Raw genomic sequence first — 20,973 nt, 5'->3', positions numbered from 1 at the left:
ATGGCCCCGTGGCTGCCCACTAAGGAGGAGAAGTATGGCGTGGGTGAGTGCAGGCTTCGGAGCTGAGCGGCCACCGGGCCCTGCTGGGCTCCTTGGCTTGGCAGAGGGGTGCAGAGCTGGCAGGACAGGGTGCTTGTGGCCAGGGTCACACTGGTATTGCCCCCCCCGCTGTGGTGGCTCTGTGGCAGAGGGCTGTAGCGGCGATGGCGATGGCGGCTGGGTGATGGTGTGGGTCTGTGGGGTGAACGGTGCTGGCAGTGCTGGGCTGGGTGGGGCTGGTGGCAGTGCTCAGCAGTGTGAGGTGGGGGCCAGGTCCCTGTGATGGTGGCGCTGGGTGGGCTGGTGGATGCAGGAATGAGCTGGGGGTGGGCTGCTGATGGGGTGCCCTGAAGGACCAGGGTTGAGCAGGGCAGTTGTCAGTGGGACCCGCGCACCCAGGGCTGAGCGTGGCTGATGCTGGGTGGGGATGAGGAGCTGTGGGTCTGAGTGGGGCTCGGGGCTGAGTGTTTCCTATGCTTGACACAGGATCCTCCCCTTTGAGCTAGGTGTCTAGGCTCATCCTGGTTGTTGAAGTGCAAAACCAAGGGGTGGTTAGCTTGTTAACAGGGATCGTTAGCTCATGTATGACCTGCTCTCAAGCCTAGAACCATCCCTGTAACCACCACCAGCTGGGGCTTTGCTCCCAGCCTCTGCGTCAGTCATGGCAAAGCCCTGGGCAGCCCTGTTCCCTGCACCACCCCCCAGCTCAGGCTCCCCACCTCAACCTCAGCCCCTGTGTAAGCACACACACCCTGTGCCCTGTGCCAGCCCTTGCAGCCTTGCGCCTCTTCCCGTTTCTGGCCAGGGCTGTTTCCCGTGTCCCCTCCACTTGTGCTGCTGACAGCACCCGGAGCAAGGGCTGAGCCCCTGCGGGGTCCTGGGCAGCACCAGGAGCAGGGTCTTGTCCTGCTTGTGCAGGACAAGCAGGTTCCTGCTTGTGCCCGATGGGCACTAACCATCCTGTGGGGAAGCCTGACCTGGCCGGGGCATGGCAGGGGTGGGAAGGGGCTGGAGGGGAGTGAGCCTGGACCAGGGCCAGGTGCTGCTCCAGGTTGGCTCAGGGTCCTTCTGTGGAGGGCAGGGCGGCAGGAGGGGTGCCGTGGGACCTCAGGGCTCCTGGTGTTGCAGTGTGTGCCGGGGCCAGCATGAGGGGTCCTGATGGGTGGTGCAGGTCTGGGGATGTTGCAGTATGGGTTGGCCCTGACTGGGGCTGGTGGTGGGTACGGGCAGTGTCTCAGCAGGGACCCCCTGGGTGCTGGCATGTCTGCAGGGGACTTGTCTCCTGGTGCAGAGTGCAGCTGGTCCTGGGGCCAAGCCAGGGCTGCCTCCACCAGACAGAGCTATCACTGTCCCCATGACCAGAAATAGCAGCAGGACTAACCACAGCCCATCCCACTGCAGCCCGTGCTGCAGCAGGAAGTATCTGGCTGCCAGCGAGCTCCTGCACTCCCACTGCCCTGCTGCCCCATAACCCCGCTGCCCCCACTGCCCTTTCCCCCGCCACCAGCTCCTGCTGTCCCCAGGGACTGGCCTGTGTGCCCCTGAGCTGCCAGCCCCAGGGTGGCAGCAATGCTGCTCCAGGCAGGAGCTTGGCTGGCGCTTGCCTCCCTGCACTGTTTGCAGTGAGAGTGGGACCACCGGACTGACCTGGGTTGCGGGTGGCAGGCAGTGTGACCAGGGATCACGCCAAGCAGGGAACCCCCTGTGCTGGATGGCTCCTGCTGTTCCTGGTGCCATGCAGGCTCTGCTGCAACACTCCTGGGGTCTGGGGTCCCCTTCCCACCCCTGTTCCGCTGTGGCAGCACTGCTCTGCCTCGCACTGCACCTCCCCAGAGGTCTCATGCCGTTTGTGTGGCAGTGGGACCCTGCACTGTCTCCTGGGCATGAGTGGTGCTGGCTGAGGTTGCTCTGCCCCACGCAGGGAGGCTGGCCATGGGGCATGCTATCCTGAAGGGAATGGGTACACAGAGCCCCAGGTGGGCTGTGCTGGGTGAGGGGGGGTCCAGATGAGGGACCCCTGCTCACAGTTCCCGGCCCCTCTCTCCACAGCTGTGTGGAACTTCCCGCGTACCAGTGAGCATCACCTCCCGCTGCAGATTGGGGAGACGGTGCACATCCTGCAGGCCTCCGAGGGTAAGGGTGTCCAGCAGCCCTGGCCAGGCCCCGTGCCATCTCTCCCTGCCGGGGAGAGGCTGGGGTGCTGGGGTGCACCCTGACACAGCTCGTCCTGCACCCTCTCTTGGCTGTGCTGCCAGCAGGCACCCAGCCCTGCCCTACCACGGGCTGCTGGGTCCCTGAGCCCAGCTGATGGTGTCCCCTTCCCTCCCCTTGCAGGCTGGTACCGTGGGTACTCACTCAGGAACAGGGCTGCCCGGGTAGGTGAGGGGCTGCTGGGGGCTCAGGACATGGGGGGGGGGGTGTGTGGGCATGGCCAGTGGCTCACCCTGCCACTGCTGGGGGGATGTGCCAGGCACCTTTCGGCACTGCCATGCTGAGACCCTCTGCGGGACCCTTGGTTCCGGGATGGGGGCTCCCAGCTGTGGTCCCCTGGGTAGGGCTGTCTCCTGACCAGCCCAGCCCTTATGTGATGACAGCTCTGGCTCCCCCAGGGCATCTTCCCGGCTTCGCTCATCCACCTGAAGGGTGCCGTGGTGGAGCACAGGGGGTAGGTACCAGACAAGGGCACGGGTGGGTGGGCCCCATCCACCTGCCCAGCGTGGGGTCCTGTGTGGTGCTGCAGGGCTCCAGGGCTTCCTGTGCCTCTCCCCAGGGCGGAGGAGAGTGTAGTCCCTGCCGAGATGCCCATGGTGCAGGAGATCACCACCACGCTGCGGGAATGGGCCACCATCTGGAAGCAGCTCTATGTGGTGAGGGCCATGGACCGGTGGTGTGGGGGAGCTGGGGCTGGTGGGGGCACACAAAGTGACCCTGCGCTGGTGCCCACAGGCAGGGCAGATGGAGCGGTACCGGCAGGTGAAGCAGATGATGTACGAGCTGATGGAGCGGCGCTCGCAGCTGCTCTCAGGGACACTGCCCAAGGACGAGCTCCTGCAGCTCAAGAAAGAGGTGACCGGCAAGATCGACTATGGCAACAAGTGAGAGCAGGAATGGAATGCAGGGGGGTGGGATGGCTGGCGGACATCTGCCCCTGCCTCAGGCACAGGCTGCATGGTGCCAAGGGACACTTGGCACCTCTGCTGCAGTATCCCTGAGTCCTCATCATCCTGGCTGGGTGTCCCTGGGGCAACCTGTGTCCTTGCTGTTCTGGCTGGCTGTACCGTGGTGGCTGGGGACAGTGAGTGTGCTGGTGGGTGTGCAAACCACCTAGCCAAGGGCTATCGCCGACAAGCCCTGGCTGGGGCAGGAAACCATCCCTGGTGCTACCTGGCTCTTGTCCCTTTGCCAGGGTTCTGCTGCTGGCCAGGACCTATCTGGATCTGTCCTTTCCCCACACCGTGCCTGCACCCCCAGACTCTGTGCCAGCCCGTGCAAGGGCAGCAGGGTCCCAGAGAGATGTGCTGGGTCCTGCCTCACCCTGTCCCAACCTCTGCAGGATCCTTGCGCTGGACCTGGTGGTGCGGGATGAGGATGAAAACATCCTGGACCCCGACAGGACCAGCATCATCAGCCTCTTCCAGGCACACAAGAAGGCTGCACAGACCATCACACAGCGCATCCAGGAGGAGACGGTGAGAGCCAGAGCTGGCCCCAGTGCACTGAACCCTCTGTGCCGAGACCCTGCTGCCCCATGTGTGGCTGTGCCATGTCACGGGCCGCCATGCCATGGGGGCAAGATGTGGGGCTGAGCGGCCTCGTACCCCGCAGAGCCCACAGCAGAACGCGCTGCACTGCAGCACCCGCCTGGCGGCTTCACCCTCCCACAGCCTCTACCTCTGCGTGCGCAACTTCGTCTGCAACATTGGCGAGGAGGCACAGCTCTTCATGGCACTGTACGACCCCGGCGAGCAGCGTATGATCAGGTGGGACCCCAACAGTGCAGGACCGGCCCTGCTGCCTGATCCTTGACACCGGCTCAGCCAGGTGCCAGTCATGCTGCTCCATGCAGTGTCTCTTGGTCTTGTCCCCACTTTGTGGGGAAGCTCCTGCCCCTTTGTACCTGGTTGCCCAGCCCTGACCCCTGCGCTGCCAATCCTGCCCAGCTCACCTGCCCACCCAGCTCATGATTCTGTGATTCTGTGACCAGGAACCAGTGTTATCTCACTGAGGGGAAAGAAGCATGTCCCTTCCAGCGAGGTTGTCTCCTCTGGAGCCAGAGGGTTTGTTGGCAGCGTGCAAGGTGTGCAGCCACATCCTGTGGGACAGCCCATGGCTCGCCCAGCCCAGGGCTGTGCATGCCCAATGCGTTGTGGCCTGTTGCAGGCGTGCTGTTGGTGTGCTGCCCTGTGCTGATCTGCCCATGGCCCCAGGCAGCCAGGAGCTAGCTCAGCCCATGCCAGACCCTGGGTACCAGTGGCACAGCATGGCCCCCTGCAAGGGACCAGCAAGCCGGTGTGCCCAGAGCACCTGCAAGCTCCCACTGCTGGGGATGGCCAGGATGGGCCAGTCCGCATGCTGTGACTGGGGCCACTGGTTGGACAAGGGATCTGTGCAGTGGGAGCTGGCAGGGGCTGGGCACACGAATGGGGCACAAGCAGCACCCTGCCCATGGCCGAAGGGCTCCAGCCCATGTTGTGGTGTTTGCTCACAGGCTGCTTGCTACAGCCCCTGCCTGGCCAGTCCCACACCAGTCCCAGCTCTCCTGTCCTGGTGCCTGGCCCCACTGCGGGCTCCTCACCCCTTGCCTTCCTCTCACAGCGAGAGCTATGTGATCCGCTGGGCCAGCACGGGCGTCCCCCAGGACATTGAGCTGCTCAACAACCTCAAGGCTGTCTTCACGGTGAGCGCAGACCCCTCGGGAACAGCGCTGCTGCTGCTGCCTGCCTCTCCCCTTCTGCAGAGCTGCCTGCGCCTCCTTCCCTCCCTGCTGCCTGCAGAGGTGCCCCCCCCCCCCCGCAGCATTTCGGATGCATCCAGCAGAGTGCACAGGGCCCCTGAGACCCTGCTGCAGGCCATGTCCCTCTCCAAGCAGCCGAATCCCACTGCTCCTCCCAGCTGCTCACTCCTTGCTGCTCGTTTCTTTTGTGCCCCCCCAGCCCAGCCAACCCCAAAACTCCCATGCAGACCCCAGTCCTGGCACTGGGATGTTGGCACCTGCTGTGGGGTTGCCCCTTGTGGCCTCCCCTCCCAGGTGCAAGGTTGCTGGGGATGTCGGGGTGCCCATGCCCCCATTTCCGCTCCAGCCATTGCCCACAGCCAGGCTCAGTGGTCCCTGGCCGAGGGCAGGAGAAGACGCAGGAGGCGCCTGCTGATCCAGCGCTTTTCCCGCTGCACCAGCAGAGCTGAGCTGACCGTCGGGACAGCCCAAGAGGGGCCATCGATATGCAGATGAGCTGGGGAAATCAATGCTAATGAGCAGCATCAGCACTTCCAGCCCTGGCAGTTCAGCTCCCCTGGCTCTCACCCACCTCTGACCCCTGCCTGCTGCTGGCATCGGCCGCATGTCCCTGTGCACTGCGGTGTGACCCTGCCCTGTGCCACAGACCTGCAGGAAGCTTCTTGCACAGGGGCAGCACCTGCGGGACCTGGTTGCTGCAGGGTCCCTGGAGCTGGGGTGTGTGGCCACCCCACCAAGCCCAACACCATGTCAGACCTGGTACCTTCCAGGGCAGTGTGCCCCCCTTGGCTGTGCTGCCTGGCCTGTGGGTGCCCCATGGGGCCGTTGGTCTTCACCAGTGCTGGCATTGTCCCCATCCCTCGGGCTTGGGGCTCCCTGGGGTGCACAGAAACCCCGGGCTCCCTGGGGCAGTGAGGCCATGTGCCTGCCAGCTGAGCACCTCTGTGAGGTACAGTGGTAGGGGTCTCCCCAGCCCTTGAAGGCTGAGCCGGGGTGCTGGCTGCAGGGACACATGGTGGCTCTGCACCTGCTGGTTCATCCTCCCGCAGAGCCCCTGGTACCCCGCAGTCACCCAGTGCTGGCAGAGGCACATCCCTGCACGGTGCTGCTGGCACCCAGCTCACGCAGCCCCTCTCCCTGCCTCAGGACCTGGGCAGCAAAGACCTAAAGCGGGAGAAACTTTTCCTGGTGTGCCAGATCATCCGTGTGGGACGCATGGACCTTCGGGAGACTTACAGCCGCAAACTCAGCACAGGCCTACGGCGGCCCTTCGGCATCTCAGGTGAGAACAAGGTCTGCCATGGGTGCTGGGAGGAGATCCCCCCCAGTGCTGCCCATGCCAGCACTCCCCAGCACCCATATTTTGGCCACTGGGCTCCATAGGGCTTACTAGCCGTGGAGCGCAGTGGGTTGGGGCAAGAACACCCCAGGGCTTCTGCCTCCAGCCAGGCAGCCTTCATACCAAGCATGGACCCCAACTCTTCCTTGCCTCTGCATGGCTGTGTTTGCCCTGTCCCCCCAAGCTCTCTGCCCTGTCTCCCCCTCCCCAGCCTGATCCACAACCGCCTATGGTGGTGCAGAGCCTTCCCCGCCAATGCCTGCTGCTGGGGTGTGGGGAGGGATCTGGCACAGCCACTCCAGCAGCTCCCTGCTCCCATGACTGCTGGAGCCACATGCTTCCCGCAGCTGCTGTCGTGTCATCCCTCAGGGGCTGTCCCTGCCCTACTGGGGCTGCAACGCCCATGGGATCGCAATGCACCCACCCTGGCAGAGGAGAGGGACTGGGGGGGCCCAGCCATGCCTCCTTGCTTTGTGGCATAGGGGACCCCCAGCCTGGCACTGCTGGAGGTGCCCCTGGGAGCAGCCCTGGGCCCCTCTGTGGTGCCTGTCCCCGGTGGAGTGGAGAGCTTCCCTGCCTCCACCTCAGCCCATGGTCCTGCTCTGGGTATTGATCCTCATTGGATGGGCTCCCTCGGAAAGTATTGATTTTACTTGGCTAATTAGTGTGTGCTAGGACCTCAGCCACAGAAGAATTACCAGGTGAATTAGGAACATATCGACATCTAATTGCACTCTGAGCTGAGCGTGTCCCCAGGGAGGGGCCAGATGGATTGTCCTGGTGCACACTCTGTGGTTCCCTATCCATCCTGTACCAAACCCCCTGTCTGTGGGCAATGGAGAGGTTCTGGGTACAGCTTATTTTGGCCAAAATCTGCCCTGGAGCTCTGAGGTCACCTGTGGTGACTGGTTGGCGGCTGCACCATCTCTGCATGCTGTTCCCCAGAGGCACGCCACTGGAGGGGACGCTGGACATATGGTGTGATCCCTGAGCAGCCAGCTCTGCCCCAGGGTAGCTGAAGTACAGGGTGAGGAGGGAAGAGCCCAAAGGACAGCTGGTCTTCAGGCTGTGCTCTGGCACAGGACCCTTTCCCGCACTGGGGGCTGATGCCGGTGCTGCTGCTGGCCACCCTGGGAGTGTTTCCCGTGGGTGAGCTGTGCTGGGATGCCAAGTCCCACTCCTTGTTGGCAGCATGTCCATCCACCATGGAGCTGTGTGGGTGTGGGGTTTCTCCCTGCTAAGAGCCCCACACAGCTCAGTGCCATCTGGTATGGGGTGGCAGAGGGGTATTGGAGGGCCACAATGACCTCCCTGTGGACCACTGTCTGAGGCACAGCAGAGTCAGTGCTGGGGGCACAGGAAAAGTGATGGCTACAGGACAGGACAAAACTGTCCTGAGTGCTGGTCCCAGGAGGATTTGGCATGGAGGCTTCTGGTGCTGGGGGCTGGGGCTGCACCCATGGCAGCCACCCTACGCTGCTGCCTCTGTGCTGCTGCAGTGATGGACATCACGGACATCACCAAGGGGAAGTGTGAGAGCGACGAGGACAAGCAGCACTTCATCCCCGTGCACTTGTGAGTCCTAAGCGGCTGGGCAGGGGGGCAGCGGGTGGGGGGGAAGCACTCTGTGGGACTGGCAAGCACCGAGACAGTGGCTGCAAGGGGACAAGAGGTGCTAGGATCAAAGAGAAAAGATTTCTCTATTTGAAAAGGGCTTGAAGTGGCTTTGAAAAGGGACCATGGATCCTTGGGACATGATGTCACCAGGTCCAGGACCTCAGTGAGGTTAGAAAAGGGGTATTTCTATGGGCAACAACGTACTTGGAGATACTGAAGCCCCAACTGGAGCTCTACCTCTTGGCCCCTTGGGGCACATGCATGCTTAGGGTCCCAGGTCTGCTGTGGGTGCCTTCCTGCACCTCCCTTCCTGTGGGCTGGAAGCTGGCAGGTTGGGGAGCTGCAACGGGATCCAGGCTGCTGTTCTGTTTGCTGGTGGTCAGTGCCTGGCTGTGGAGAGCAGCCATGTGGGGTTCCCTGTGTGCGCCTGGTCAGGGAGCCCCTCTGAATCGCCGCGCTCTGGTGTTTGCAGGGCGGCCGCTGACAACGATTTTCTTCACAACATGATCAGGAAAGCAGTGGAGGGGAAGGACATCAACCACAAGGGACAAGGTAGATCCCCTGCCCTGTGTGCCCACTCTGTGTCATAGTATGCAGCAGGGGACAGGGCAAGACCCCTCCCCAGCCCATCCCACGTTTCCCTGCAGCTGCTGCTTGTGCTTGGGGACCCGAGGTGTCCCCTGACCCCCACACTGGGGCAGTCCCCCCATGCAGCTCCTCACAGGGTCCATGGGCTTCTTCTGGTCCCTGGCCAGCCCTGCCCCTGTCCCACAGTGAGGGCTTGGTGTGTGAATTGTCCCAGCAATCAGGATTGGAGCTGTAATGGTTTGCTGGAAGCGACCACCCACCCAAACACATGAGGGGGCTGAGCCCAAGAAGGGACAGACACTTCTGGAGGAGGCGTGTATGGCTGGCAGCCTTGCCTGGCATGGCACAGCTTGGGCTGAGCTGGTGCAGGCCATGTGGTGACATTCTGCACTCTGTCCCGGCAGGGTTCTGGGTGTCCCTGAAGATGCTCTGGGGTGACCTGAGCCAAGTGCGGAAGGACCATCCCCACCTTGTGGACCGCAGCACGGTGGTGGCACGCAAGCTGGGCTATCCAGAGGTCATCATGCCAGGCAAGCAGGGTGGTGGGTTGGACCATCCCTGGATGGTCTCTCAGGGTTCCAGTGTGGGGTTACAGGGTGCCATGCTGCAGAGTGGACCTGGTCCTGCTGACGGGGCTGTCCCCACAGGAGATGTCAGGAACGACATCTACCTGACGCTGGTGCAGGGCGAGTTTGACAAGGGGAACAAGAAGACACAGAAGAACGTGGAGGTGACGGTGTGCGTCTGTGATGAGTCAGGCAGCATCGTGCAGGTATGGCAGGCACTGCATCAGCCTTGGAGCAAGGGACTGTCCTCTGCATAACCCTGTCTTGGTCAGAAGCAGCAGCTCCGTGGTGGATGCTGGTGTTGGTGCTGGCACAAACGAGCCGGAGTAGCCTCTTTGGCTACTGGACCCCCTGAAGCTGCCCCAAGGCACAGCCCCCACCTCCTTCTCCCTCCCTGATAATGCTATTCCCATGGGGCAATGGAAGCCAAGCAGTGACTGTGCCCCGGAGGGTCATGTGTCCCTTGCTGGCTCCTTTCGGAGGCTGCACCATGCCTGGTGGAGGGTATGGAAAAGCCTTTTGTTGCCCTCTGAGCCCATCTGGGAAAGGACAGTCAGAAAGATGACCCCGCACTGGCTGGGTTGTTGTGCAGGGGCACCTGTGCTGGTGGGGCTTGGGTGAGGGCTGCCATGGCATGGGCAGGGGAGAGCAGCTTTCAGGGGCTGGCCCAGGTTAGCAGGGGATGCAAAATTCTTCAGCCCTTTGAGTTTATTTGATCTGTAATAAGTAATGTCAGGAGCTGACCACAAAGAATCTTTTCTGCTGCTGCCCTCTCTGCAGAATGTGATTTACCACGGTGCGGGGGACAAGCCAGCAAGCGAGTACCGCTCTGTGGTCTACTATCAGCAGCGGCACCAGCGGTGGATGGAGACGGTGAAGGTCTGTTTGAGCCTTGGGGCACAGGGACTGAAGTGGGACAGGGGCTGTGACCCACCGAGGCTGCGTCCCTTGCTTTTCCTTGCACAGCAGGACTCAGCTGCCAGAGGGGGACATCCTACCAGGGCTGACTTTTTGGGGGAAAGGATGTGGAGGATGGGAGATGCTGCTGATGTCATGGCTTAACCCCTGGATGGAGACTCAGGGTGACCTGCAGCAGGTCCTGCAGCAGGGAGAGTGTCCGCTGCCCCTGCTGATAAGCAGTGTTGGGGCAGGGGCTCCGGGTGCACTGCATCGCTGGCAGTGTTCCTGCATCGCTCCTGCCTCTCCCTGCAGGCTCATGGACGTACACCACCAGCCTTGCACAGACACCCGTTCTCTAATTCAGCCTCATTAACTGAAAGGAAAGCACGTGGATTTGGATTTAAGCAACTGACTGTTCAGCACAGCCTTTGCCCAAGCACAGAGGGGTCTTGGCCAAGCAGATTGCTCAGCCCGTACTCTCCTGTCCTCATGTGGGCACACATTCTCTCTCTCTCAGATTGCTGTTCCCATTGAAGATGTCCACAAGACCCACCTGAGGTTCACCTTCCGGCATCGCTCCTCCAGCGACTGTAAGTATCTCCTTTCTTCACGTCTTCCTCTGCTAACATTCCCAGCAAGGGCTGTGATGGAGGTGGGCTCTCTGTAGCTCAGGAGCTGCAGGAACAGGAGGGCCCCATGAGTGGCCCTCGTCTTGTACCATGCAGGGATACATCAGGTATGCTGTATTCATGCGGGAGAGGAAGGAAGCCATCATCCCTGTTTTGCTCTGTCCCCACTGCCCGTGGTGGGCAGCAGATCTCTGGGAAACTGCTGTCTCTTGCACGCAGCTGCTCCTTGCGCGCCTGTGCTTGGCTCTCTGGAGCACCCGCTCTGTGTCCTGTGGTGTTTGGCTGCAGCAAAGCTGGGGTGTGTGGCCAGGAGGATGGCCTGCTCCCAGAGCAGGGATGCTGCTGTCGGTGCCTTCACGGAGCTGAAAACTAATGGGACGTGGTGTGGCACATCCTGTGACTGCGGGGACCTTCCCCAGGGCCACTGTGGAGACCTGCAGCCGAGGCTGCTGCTTGCCAGTCTGATCCTGTGTGAGCCAAACCCTGCCTGCCCCAAGTCCTGCCTGCCCCACGTCCTGCCTGCCCCAAACCCGTCTCATTCCCACAGAGGCAGCTCTCCGATGGCCACTTGCCCAGGCAGCACATGCTGGCAGCCCAGTGGTTCCTCAGGTTGCCAATCAGCTTGTCACTGCTGCCTCTGCCCCTGCGAGGTTCCCAAACACTGCAGCAGCCGCCTCTCCCGAGTGCCCCAGGGTGGTCTCACTGTGCGTGGGGACAGCCAGCGGGCTCCAGGAAAAGAAACACGATTTCCCCAGCGGCCCTCTCCCAGACCCCCTCTGGCTGCTGGCTCAGGACGAGTCCCCAGTTGAGCTGCCCTTTCCCTGCCCGTGCAGTGCGTCCTTGGGCTCCCCCTGAGCCGGCTTCACCTCGCCCCGTGTTTGTCTTTTCCAGCCAAAGACAAAAGCGAGCGGATTTTCTCCATGGCCTTTGTGAAGCTGATGCGACCGGACGGCACCACGCTGCGTGACGGGGAGCATGACTTGGTTCTGTACAAGGTACAGGGGTGCAGGCAGACCCCCTGCCTCGAAGCAGGGAGGTTGCAGGATGGCAGCTCTCCCAGTAGCTTCTTGTGCAGGGCCGGGGTCCCAGTCCCTGCTGGAGCTGCTGCACTGGTGGCACGTACCCAAAGTCCCCCGGAGGGTTTCCAGTTCTTCCCTCCCTCCCGTCCTTTCTGTCCTTGGTGGTGGGGGCTCCTGCCACGGCTCCCTGCACGCAGCGTCTCTAATCTCCGCGCTGCTCCTTTGCAAATGACAAGTTTTGTTTAGAAAAAGGTAACTTAAATGTATCTGACTTAGGAGAGAATGTACCCATGAAGATATTTGCTACACTTTACCTGATTTCACCAGCGTTTTTCTGCCTAAAACTGCTTGGTTGCTCTTCTGAGAGAACAGAGAGGGAATGTGGGGAGGGAAAATTCGCTATTCATTTGTAAAAAAACACAGTGGGCTCTGATGCCGGAGTGTGAAAGACCCCTATGAGCAAGCTGCCTCGCTTTGCCTTGGTGTCACCCTCTCCCGGGCTGGGACTGGCCATGGTGAGGGGACCAGGAGGGCATGAGCTGGTCCCTGCTGCAGGGGCGATCTCAGGGCTCTTCCTCTGTGTGTCTGCAGTGCTTTATTGTTCCTTGCCAGCAATGGTGACCTTCCCACCTCAGCCCCTTGGCTGCTTCTGGTATTTAACTGAAGTTTTCTTTAATTTCCCTGCTGTTCTTGGCAATGTGACCACAGTTACTCAAGGTAGACCCGTCTCCCTTCCCAAGTCCTGCATCTTTCTTGGGTGAGCAGGTCTGTCTCCCACCTGCTGTGGCAGCTGTGCAGCTGGCCTCAGCCAATGCTTCCCATGAGCTTGGTGGAGGAGTTCCTCTTCATCACTGCATTTCCTTTCCTTTTAGGGAAGCTCTCTTAGCACCTCAATGCTGCTTCTGCAGCTACATAATGTCCCAGCAGCAGATGGCCTGCTGCCAGCACCCACTATGCTCACTGTTGTCCCACGTCAGAAGACCGTGCTGTGGATCTGACGCTGTGTCACCCTGGAGCGCTCCTGCCCCATGCTCACGCAGCTGCCCCGCTGGGGGCTGAGCCACCCATGTGCCCTTGCAGGTGTCTGCCATCCAGCTGCCTGTCCGCAACGGGGCAGTCCCGTCCACTCCCTGCCCGAAGGAAGGACCAGCCCTCCCTGAGTTGTCCTTGCTTAGGCACGCTTCTGCTGACAGGAAAGGCTCACTCCACCTGGCCAGCCAGTCTGTCCTGGTCCTGCCATTACTGTTCCTCATCTATAGCTCTTGTGATGCCCAACTGCCCTCCTGCAGGGGCCCCAGCCTGGGGACGGGGACAGACTCGCACTTCTCTTCCACAGCAGCTCCTACAAATTTGAAATTGTTATTGTGTCCTTCCTCCTTGTTCTTTTTGGGCAAAACACCCAAATTCTTTAAATGCTGCCGTGGCCTCCAAAGCTGCAGACACGATCCCCGGCTCTCCAGGGGACTGTCCCCTCTGCTGCTGTGGCAGGATCACCGAGCGCCTTTGGGACTTGCTGGTGCCAGGTGGGGCAGCAAGATCAAACCCTGCGCACCTCCCTCCTGGATGCATTTTTTCCTTAAAGGGTTGTTGCTGCCCTTACTGAACTGTCACATTCAACAGCATTTTCCAGACCTGAGCAAGTGAAAGCTGGCGTGCCCCACTTCGTCTTCTCCCCGGCTGACTCCTGCTCTTCCCAGCAAACACTGGGGCTTGATTCTGGGAGTCAGAAGCTATTTTATGTTTTTATCTTTGCCAGAGGAATGTGAATGATAATGCTTTTAGCTCCTCAGACCTCTTGATCTCACGCTGGTTGAGAAATGTCTGAAATTAAGCCAGTTTACCCTTCGTGGGTTTAGCTACCCTCGGAAGAAGTGCAGTGCCTCCTGCGAGTCAGCTGGCCGCTGTGGGTACGCTCAGTGGAGAGAAAACCCAACAACAAACAATTTTGCGATCTTTGTCTGACCCTCAGCAGAAATAAGTTTATCACACAAGGTTGCAGGCAGGGGAAGAAAAATGTGCTAATGCCAAGCTGTAAGTGAGCACTGGTGAGCTCGGGGAAGCATGGCTGTAGTCCATGAGTAGGGGACACAAAGAAATAGGTTGTTTTGCTGCCATGAGGAGAGATCCCAGCATGCCCACACAGGCAGGAAATGTCCCATTGGGCTGGTGATAGTGATGCCGTGGGACCGCGCCAGCCACCTGGTCAGTGTCCTGCTGCGTGTCCATCCCCATAGCAGTGGTCAGGAGTATGGTTTATTCCCAGAGCCCTGCTGCTTGGCTCCAGGCTCCTGTGTGTCACTGGCCTCCCCCCCTGCTTTTCCACACATCAGTTCTTGTGTCCTCTCTCAGTGGTACCAGCTGAGATCCGGTGTCTCTCCCAGTTGGTTGTCCCAGTTGAGCACAGGTTCCAGGAGAGCCCCGCAGGGAGCAGCTTTATTGGATGCTCTGTTGAAATTAATGTCAGGTGAGCCGGCTGCACGGTCTGCACCGGGCTCTGCACCGCAGGGAGCAATTCCCCTGGGCCAGCTCCTCCATCCCAGCGACTCCCGCGAGCCAGAGATTACCAAGCCGTAACGATGCCACCATTAGCTGTGCGCGACTCTGCTGACCTCCTTGCCCTGCCCCATTCTGCACAGCGAAGTCCCCCACACAGAGGAATTTACGTGGGGTGAAAACCAAGCTCATTGGGTCAGCCCTGCCCCATGGGGCTCCCATGGGACTGCGGTGGCCGGTGTGAGCCCTGCTCTGCCTTGCAGGGTGACAGCAGGAAGCTGGAGGACGCCAGTGCATACCTGACCCTGCCCTCCACGAGGAACCTGTCGGAGCAGAAGCTCCTCTCCGGCTCCTCCTTCCGCGTGAGCGGAGGCACGTCGGGCTTAACCGTGTCGGCCCGGGACAGCTTCCAAATCTCGACGCTCGTCTGCTCCACGAAGCTGACCCAGAACGGTGAGTTCCAGTTCTCCATGGGGGTGGCAGCAGGCCTGTGCCCCCACCCCACAGTGCATTTCTACCTGCCGGACCACCCTTCTCCCAGCGGCAGTCTCTCCAGCTGCTGTCTGCTGGCACTTGCCAGCTACCGTGGGACATGGTGCTGGTGCTGCTGTGCCAGCGCTGGCCCCCTCCGGCACAGTGCAGCCAGAGTGGGGCTCACTCCCGTCACAAATGGCACCGGGATGGCACGCCGAACATGCAGGGAGAGCAGGAACAGTGAATGCTGAATTAGCGTTTTGATGCGGTCAGGACTGCCAAGGCTAATGGCTGTTCCTGGCAGGGCAGCACGGTCCTGGGGGCTTTGGGGGGGCTGCTGTCCCCTGGTGAGGAGTGGCAGTGAGCAGGAATGCCTGCAGCCGGGGTGGTGCTGCCCTGCCCGCTGCCCTGGCAATCCAGGTTCTGCCCCAGCACCCACACTGCTCGAGTGGGATGTGGTTTGCTGTAGGCTCTGTTTGCATATCACTGGGTCGATAGCTCCAGGCTGTAACTTGGAGAGTTTCTCATTTTTTCCTTGTTTTTATTAAGGTTCTCTTTTGGCTTATCTGTCTCCTGAGCCCTCCTGAGTTAGCAGCAGATTAGTTTTCCAAGGCGGGGGAAATGAGAACAAACAATAACGGGCTGCAAGTGTTTCCAGGAGCTCTCCCACCTTGGGGGCGTGGAGCTGCTGCCAGCAGCGGTGGGTAGTTAGCAGTTTCTTGGCTGCTGCAGACCCTTGCAGATGGTAATTAATCGCTTATGCCCTTGGGGGGCTGTGCCATGGCTCTGAGCTGGGAGCTGGAGTAAGCTGCTGAGCGTTGCTGTCGAGGACTCCGTGACCTTTTTTGTACCCTTCAAGATCAGGGTGGGAATTGGGACTACCCGTTTTTAAACCCTGTCCTCAGTTAACTAGCGTGGGCTTCCAGCCCTGGGGTGCTTTGCGCAGTTTGTTGCAGGGCAGCCAAGAGCCTACGTGCCACCTTAGCACAGACGCATCAGCATTTGGGAAGGGATGCCATCCAGAGGGACCAAGACAGGCTGGAGAGGTGGGCTCGTGCAAATTGCATGAAGTTCAACCAAGCCAAGTGCAGGGTCCTGTACCTGGGACGTGGCAACCCCAGGCACAAATACAAGTTGGGTGGAGAATGGCTGGAGAGCAGCCCCGAGGAGAAGGACTTGGGAGTGCTTATGGATGAGAAGCTCAACATGAGCAGGCAGTGTGCACTGGCAGCCCAGAGAGCCAACCGTGTCCTGGGCTGCATCAGGAGAAGTGTGGCCAGCAGGTCTCGCGAGGTGATTCTGCCCCTCTACTCTGCGCTCGTGAGACCCCTCCTGGAGTACTGTGTCCAGCTTTGGAGTCCTCAACACAGAAAGGACATGGACCTGTTGGAACGGGTCCAGCGGAGGGCCACGAGGATGATCAGAGGGATGGAGCACCTCTCCTATGAAGACAGACTGAGAGAGCTGGGGTTGTTCAGCCTGGAGAAGAGAAGGCTCCGGGGAGACCTTATAACAGCCTATCAATACCTGAAGGGAGCCTACAGAAGAGCTGAAGAGGGACTCTTTGTCAGGAAGAGTGGTGACAGGACAAGGGGCAATGGTTTTAAATTGGAAGAGAAGAGATTTAGATTAGATATAAGGAAGAAATTCTTTACAGTGAGGGTGGTGAGGCACTGGAACAGGTTGCCCAGGGAAGTTGTGGATGCCCCATCCCTGGAAGTGTTCAAGGCCAGGCTGGATGGGGCTTTGAGCAACCTGCTCTAGTGAGAGGTGTCCCTGCCCATGGCAGGGGGGTTGGAACTAGATGATCTTTAAGGTCCTTTCCAACTCTAGCCATTCTATGATTCTATGATTCTATGATTTGCAGGTGGGATTTTGCCTTGTACAACATGTTTTGGGAGCTGGCAGAACAAAGAGGTGTCGGCAACCTTGAGCGAGCGCTGGCGGGTGCCAAAGTGCTGCACGTGCCCCTCTGAAGCGAGCCGGGGGAGCGGGGCTGGCAGTGAGCAACCCGGTGCCAGTCCTGCGGGAAGGGAGGGCTGATGGGGCTGCTTTCTCCGAGTGCCCTCGCAGGCAGCCAGCTTGGGGGAACCATGGCACACACACCTCCGCCGTAATGGGGACCAGCAGCCTGGCCCTTCACCAGGTCTAACCATGCTGCGCTGCGCAGCGGTGCTGGCGCTCAGGCCACAGCAACCTTTTCAGTGTGCGTGTCTGTGTCGCTGCAGAAAGCCACGCAGCCGCCCATCCCTCGGGCTGGGTGACATGAACGCCTGGAGGTAATGTCTCCAACTGCCTGGAGAGTTAAACGCTGCACGGGAGCACTGGCAGCCAGCGGGCACCATGCTCGGGAGGCGAGTGGCGGTGGTGCTTGGCCAGGGGAAGAGTGCATGGGAAAGCCGGGATTCCCTCCCGGCCAGCAGTGCTGCCTCTGCAAGGCCAGCGGATGGAAATGATTCATCCTGCTTTTGCTGAAGTGCAATGATACAGCCGGGGAAACCGTAGCCCTGACGTGGAGCTGGGGGCTCGGGGACAACAGCCTCGCAGCTCAGGGGACGCAGTGCGCAGTGACTCATCGCTGCCGCACTGATGGGGTCTGGGGCTGCTGCGGTTCAGTGCAAGTGGGGCTTGGGGCCACTGGTGTTCAGTTAATTCCCTTCCTGCGGCACAATTACAGCTTCTACAGTAACAACCTTTTATTTAGCCAAGTTTTATGCTTTTGTGGTATTGAAGTCAGGAAGCTTTCTGTGCTGAGCAGCAGTTGCACAGGGAGTCGGAGGTCGGCGGGGTCCTGGCTGCTCCCGGCAGCGCTGTGCTGACCACCGGCTGCTGCGGTGCCATGGCTGCACTCTGCATGGGCCATGGCCGCTCCCTGGGAATGGTGCTGGCCGGTTGGCATAGGGCCCCATGCACATCTGGGGCCAGCAGCTCATTCTGCTTGGCACAGGAGAGGAGCTGCGAAGTGGCCACTGCAAGTGGCCACGTGGCTGGGACGGCGGGGCAGGCGCAAGGGGCACGGAGACCCTCGCCATCCAGCCAGTGGAGGGCATGAGTGTGGGAGGACAGTGACCCACAGCCTCTCTGCTGAGGTCTCTCTGAAAGGTTTGTGGGTTCATGGGGAAGCCGCAACTCCAGTGCTGAGACCTGCTGTTTCAGGTTTCAGTTTCTCTCCCACGGGGTTGTAAAGAGGATGGCAGCGCCTGCCCGTGCAGCCACACAATGGAGTGTCAAGAGCTCAGGCACGACTGGTGCTCTCCCCTTGATTCCCCCAGCATGGGGCCAGCAGCAAGCAGCAATGCATCCCCCGGGATGGGGCTTCTCCGTGCTGTCTGCCCTGGGTGGTAACGGTGGGAGAAGGGAGCTTGGAGGGTGGGTTACATTTGGGTCTGGCAGTAAGTGAAGGTGTGCTGACTCTCCCCTTCCTCCCACCCAGTCAACCTGCTGGGGCTGCTGAAGTGGCGCTCCAAGCCCAGCCTCCTCTCCGGGAACCTCCAAAAGCTGATGAACGTGGATGGAGGGGAGGTCATCAAGGTACAGCCAGGACCTTCACCCCTCCCATGATGCCAGGATCTTCCCTCCCACCCCCTCCCTTCCCTGTTCCTGAGCTCATGTGGCTGCTTCCTGGGGGACAGAGGGATGTGGAAGTTCCCAGGGGTGGCAGTGTGGGCACCAGGGGTTTCCTGGCAGCCTGCCCGAGCTTGCCAAGAGCAGTTGCTGGAGCACGGGGAGCTGCCCTGGGCTGGGGCTGGACTGGGCAAACTGGGAGCATCCTGCACAGCCTCAGCGCCTCTTCCCCAGGGAGAAGTGCTGCCTCTGCCTGTGGTGATTGCCCCGTTGGCCCTGGAGAGCCCTGCTGAGGCTACTGGGGCAAGTGGGCTGCCTGCCTGGGGACAGGCCAAGCCAGGGAGTCATGTCCTGGCAAACGGGCAGACACCTCAGGCTGAGAAAGGCAAGTCGCTCCCGCACTAAGAGGTGGTTCCAGGATGATGCTGGGAGTTAATGCTCAAGCCCTCACAGTCCTCTTGTCTCTCCCAGTTCCTCCAGGACACATTGGATGCCTTGTTCTCCATCATGATGGAGAATGCAGACACGGATGTCTATGACACGCTTGTCTTTGATGCCCTGGTAAGCAGGACTTGCTTCCCTGCACACACTGAGCATGGGTCTGACTCCAATAACCAGTCCAGGATGGGCCCAGGTCAGACCGGGGTGGGTTTGAGATGGGGCTCATTGATCCGACCAGACAAGCCGTGCAGCGCCTCTGGCCCTACCATGGTGCCTCAGGACAGTAGAGCCCAGCTGTCCCTCCACGGGACAATTCCAGAAAGATTCAGAGGCATTTCTCCTACACCAAAACAAGAGTGACCCCAGTGACGGGACTAGGGGAGCACTGGGGTCAGGGTGGCTCTTGTGGGACACCCAGGGTCGGTAATGGTGTGAGCTTTGCGCAAGCTGGCCAGGAAGAGTCCTACAGCCGCTGGGCTTGTGACTCATTTTGGGCTTTCTGCTTCAGAGGTCTGCCTGTCCCGGCAGACTGGGCAGGCATGCAGGAGGCTCTGGCAGCTCCAGCAGCCCCCACAAGGGGTCAATGCCACTCTGGCTATGGCTGCAGGCACCTGGGCATCCTGCTGCCCGCACTGAGCCATGCCTGCTGCCCTCTTCTCCCCAGGTTTTCATCGTGGGGCTGGTGGCTGACAGGAAGTTCCAGCATTTCAACGCTGTCCTGGAGGCCTACATCCGCCAGCACTTCAGTGCCACACTTGCCTACAAGTGCGTACCCTATAGCTGTGGCACGGGAGAGATGGGGCTGGGATGGCAGGTGTGGGGAGGGAAGGGGCCAGAGCCTGGAGAGCATCTGGCAGGCAGCATGGCATGGCTCAGCCAATGCTGGGAAGCCTGCTGAGCCCTGGCCACACGTGTCACTGTCCTGCAGGAAGCTGATCTCAGTGCTGACACAGTACATAGACCAAGCGAGTCGGGGAGAGCCCTGCGAGCCACTCACACGCACCTTCAAGGCCTTGGAGTACATTTTCAAGTTCATCGTCCGCTCCCGGCACCTCTTTGCCCAGTGAGTACCAGAGATGGCTTCCACTGCTCCAGGTGCTATGCTGTGCTGGGCTACTATACCAGCACTGCTGGAGTGTTCCTCTCTGGGGGGAGGGAGGAAAGGAAAGGTCCCATGGGGGGTCCCTCTGCCACGGGAGCAGTGTTAGTGCCAACTATTGGGTCTGGGGATGCGTCTTTGGCACCTTGACCTGCCTGGTGATGGTGACAGCTGCTTGGGTTGGCTGTGGCACCTAGGGGTGGCATCCATGGCTCCCAGCACTCTGAGGATGTGCTGCTGTGTCGGCTGGTCCCCAGGCAGGCTTTCTTCCACCAATGCGCTTCCTCTCCCTGAGGTTTCCAGGAGTTTTCTGGTGCACAGCGTACTCTGGTTGCTGCTGGAGCAGTCAAGGTCTGGCACAGATGGCAGGCAGTGCCATCTGTCTCGGGGTGGGAGAGCTCCTGTGGTGTGAGGGGCTGTGGCAAGATGGGTGCCATCACACAAACTGCTCTCCAGCTGATGAGTAGCGTTTCAGTGTTTGCAAAGTGACTTGACGGTGAGGCAACACACCCGCATTAGAGTGAAACAAGCCTCTGGTTTGCTGTCTGTCAGGCTAATTGCTGCTGATTCCTGCCGCGTGTGTGCTGATCGAAAGCCCGAGTGCGTGGTGCTGGCGAGATTGGCTTTGGTGCCATAGCTGTGGGGTTGCCCGTGAGCTCCAGGCTGGCACAGAGCCCGCATTGTCTCCCTGCAGCACCGATGGCTTTGCTCCATCTCTGTACAGTCAGGCCCTGACCTGACCCCTGCTGCACGTCCCGTGGCATCAGGAAATGCCCAGTCCCTTTGCATACGGCTAACCCAAACGCCATGTACATAAGGCCAGAGGGACCTGCAGTGACCTCCTGCCAAAGGCAGGGCTTGCTCTGCCCAAGCTGCCCCTGATGGGTGGGTTTTTCCAATGTGCTCTTAAAAACCTCCCACGATGGAGATGGCAAAACTTCCCCGGGCAGCCTGCTCCCCTGCGTAGGCGACACTGTGACTGGAAAGGTTTTCTGGCACCCAGCCTTGCTCTTCCTGCTCATTCCCGGAGAGCTTCTGCCTGCCCAGCCTGTGCTGTTTGGGAATTTTTTAGCAGTTTTTTCTTTGGAGAAGGAAAGGGAAACATTGCACTTACTCTTGTGCTGCAGCAAAATGAGGTGGCACAGTGCCAGCCCCAGGGCCTGGGGAAGGGGTGCCTGGGCCAGCTCCCTGCCTCCCCCCCCCCCAATTTGTCCTGGCTCAGCGGCTCATCCCTCTGCTCAGCACAAGCTC

At 60.3% G+C, this 20,973-nt stretch overlaps 1 protein-coding gene across 1 annotated transcript in view; it reads left to right on the top strand.

Annotated features, from left to right (window-relative positions):
- Window positions 1-20,973, top strand: part of LOC141464465 (dedicator of cytokinesis protein 2-like) — a 76,426-nt gene continuing 55,453 nt past the window's right edge. The window contains exons 1-22 of the mRNA XM_074147402.1: window positions 1-43; window positions 2,089-2,172; window positions 2,374-2,414; window positions 2,649-2,704; window positions 2,810-2,906; window positions 2,986-3,134; window positions 3,593-3,728; window positions 3,865-4,019; window positions 4,855-4,936; window positions 6,140-6,275; window positions 7,832-7,907; window positions 8,422-8,501; window positions 8,942-9,067; window positions 9,185-9,309; window positions 9,884-9,982; window positions 10,521-10,593; window positions 11,524-11,627; window positions 14,408-14,597; window positions 18,052-18,149; window positions 18,654-18,743; window positions 19,288-19,388; window positions 19,552-19,686. Coding sequence (XP_074003503.1) covers window positions 1-43; window positions 2,089-2,172; window positions 2,374-2,414; window positions 2,649-2,704; window positions 2,810-2,906; window positions 2,986-3,134; window positions 3,593-3,728; window positions 3,865-4,019; window positions 4,855-4,936; window positions 6,140-6,275; window positions 7,832-7,907; window positions 8,422-8,501; window positions 8,942-9,067; window positions 9,185-9,309; window positions 9,884-9,982; window positions 10,521-10,593; window positions 11,524-11,627; window positions 14,408-14,597; window positions 18,052-18,149; window positions 18,654-18,743; window positions 19,288-19,388; window positions 19,552-19,686 — 2,276 coding nt within the window. The remainder of the gene's footprint in view (window positions 44-2,088; window positions 2,173-2,373; window positions 2,415-2,648; window positions 2,705-2,809; window positions 2,907-2,985; window positions 3,135-3,592; window positions 3,729-3,864; window positions 4,020-4,854; window positions 4,937-6,139; window positions 6,276-7,831; window positions 7,908-8,421; window positions 8,502-8,941; window positions 9,068-9,184; window positions 9,310-9,883; window positions 9,983-10,520; window positions 10,594-11,523; window positions 11,628-14,407; window positions 14,598-18,051; window positions 18,150-18,653; window positions 18,744-19,287; window positions 19,389-19,551; window positions 19,687-20,973) is intronic.

Source organism: Numenius arquata, chromosome 5 (genome assembly GCF_964106895.1).
Source record: "Numenius arquata chromosome 5, bNumArq3.hap1.1, whole genome shotgun sequence".
Classification (NCBI taxonomy): domain Eukaryota; kingdom Metazoa; phylum Chordata; class Aves; order Charadriiformes; family Scolopacidae; genus Numenius; species Numenius arquata.
This window is presented reverse-complemented; position numbering and strand designations above follow the sequence as displayed.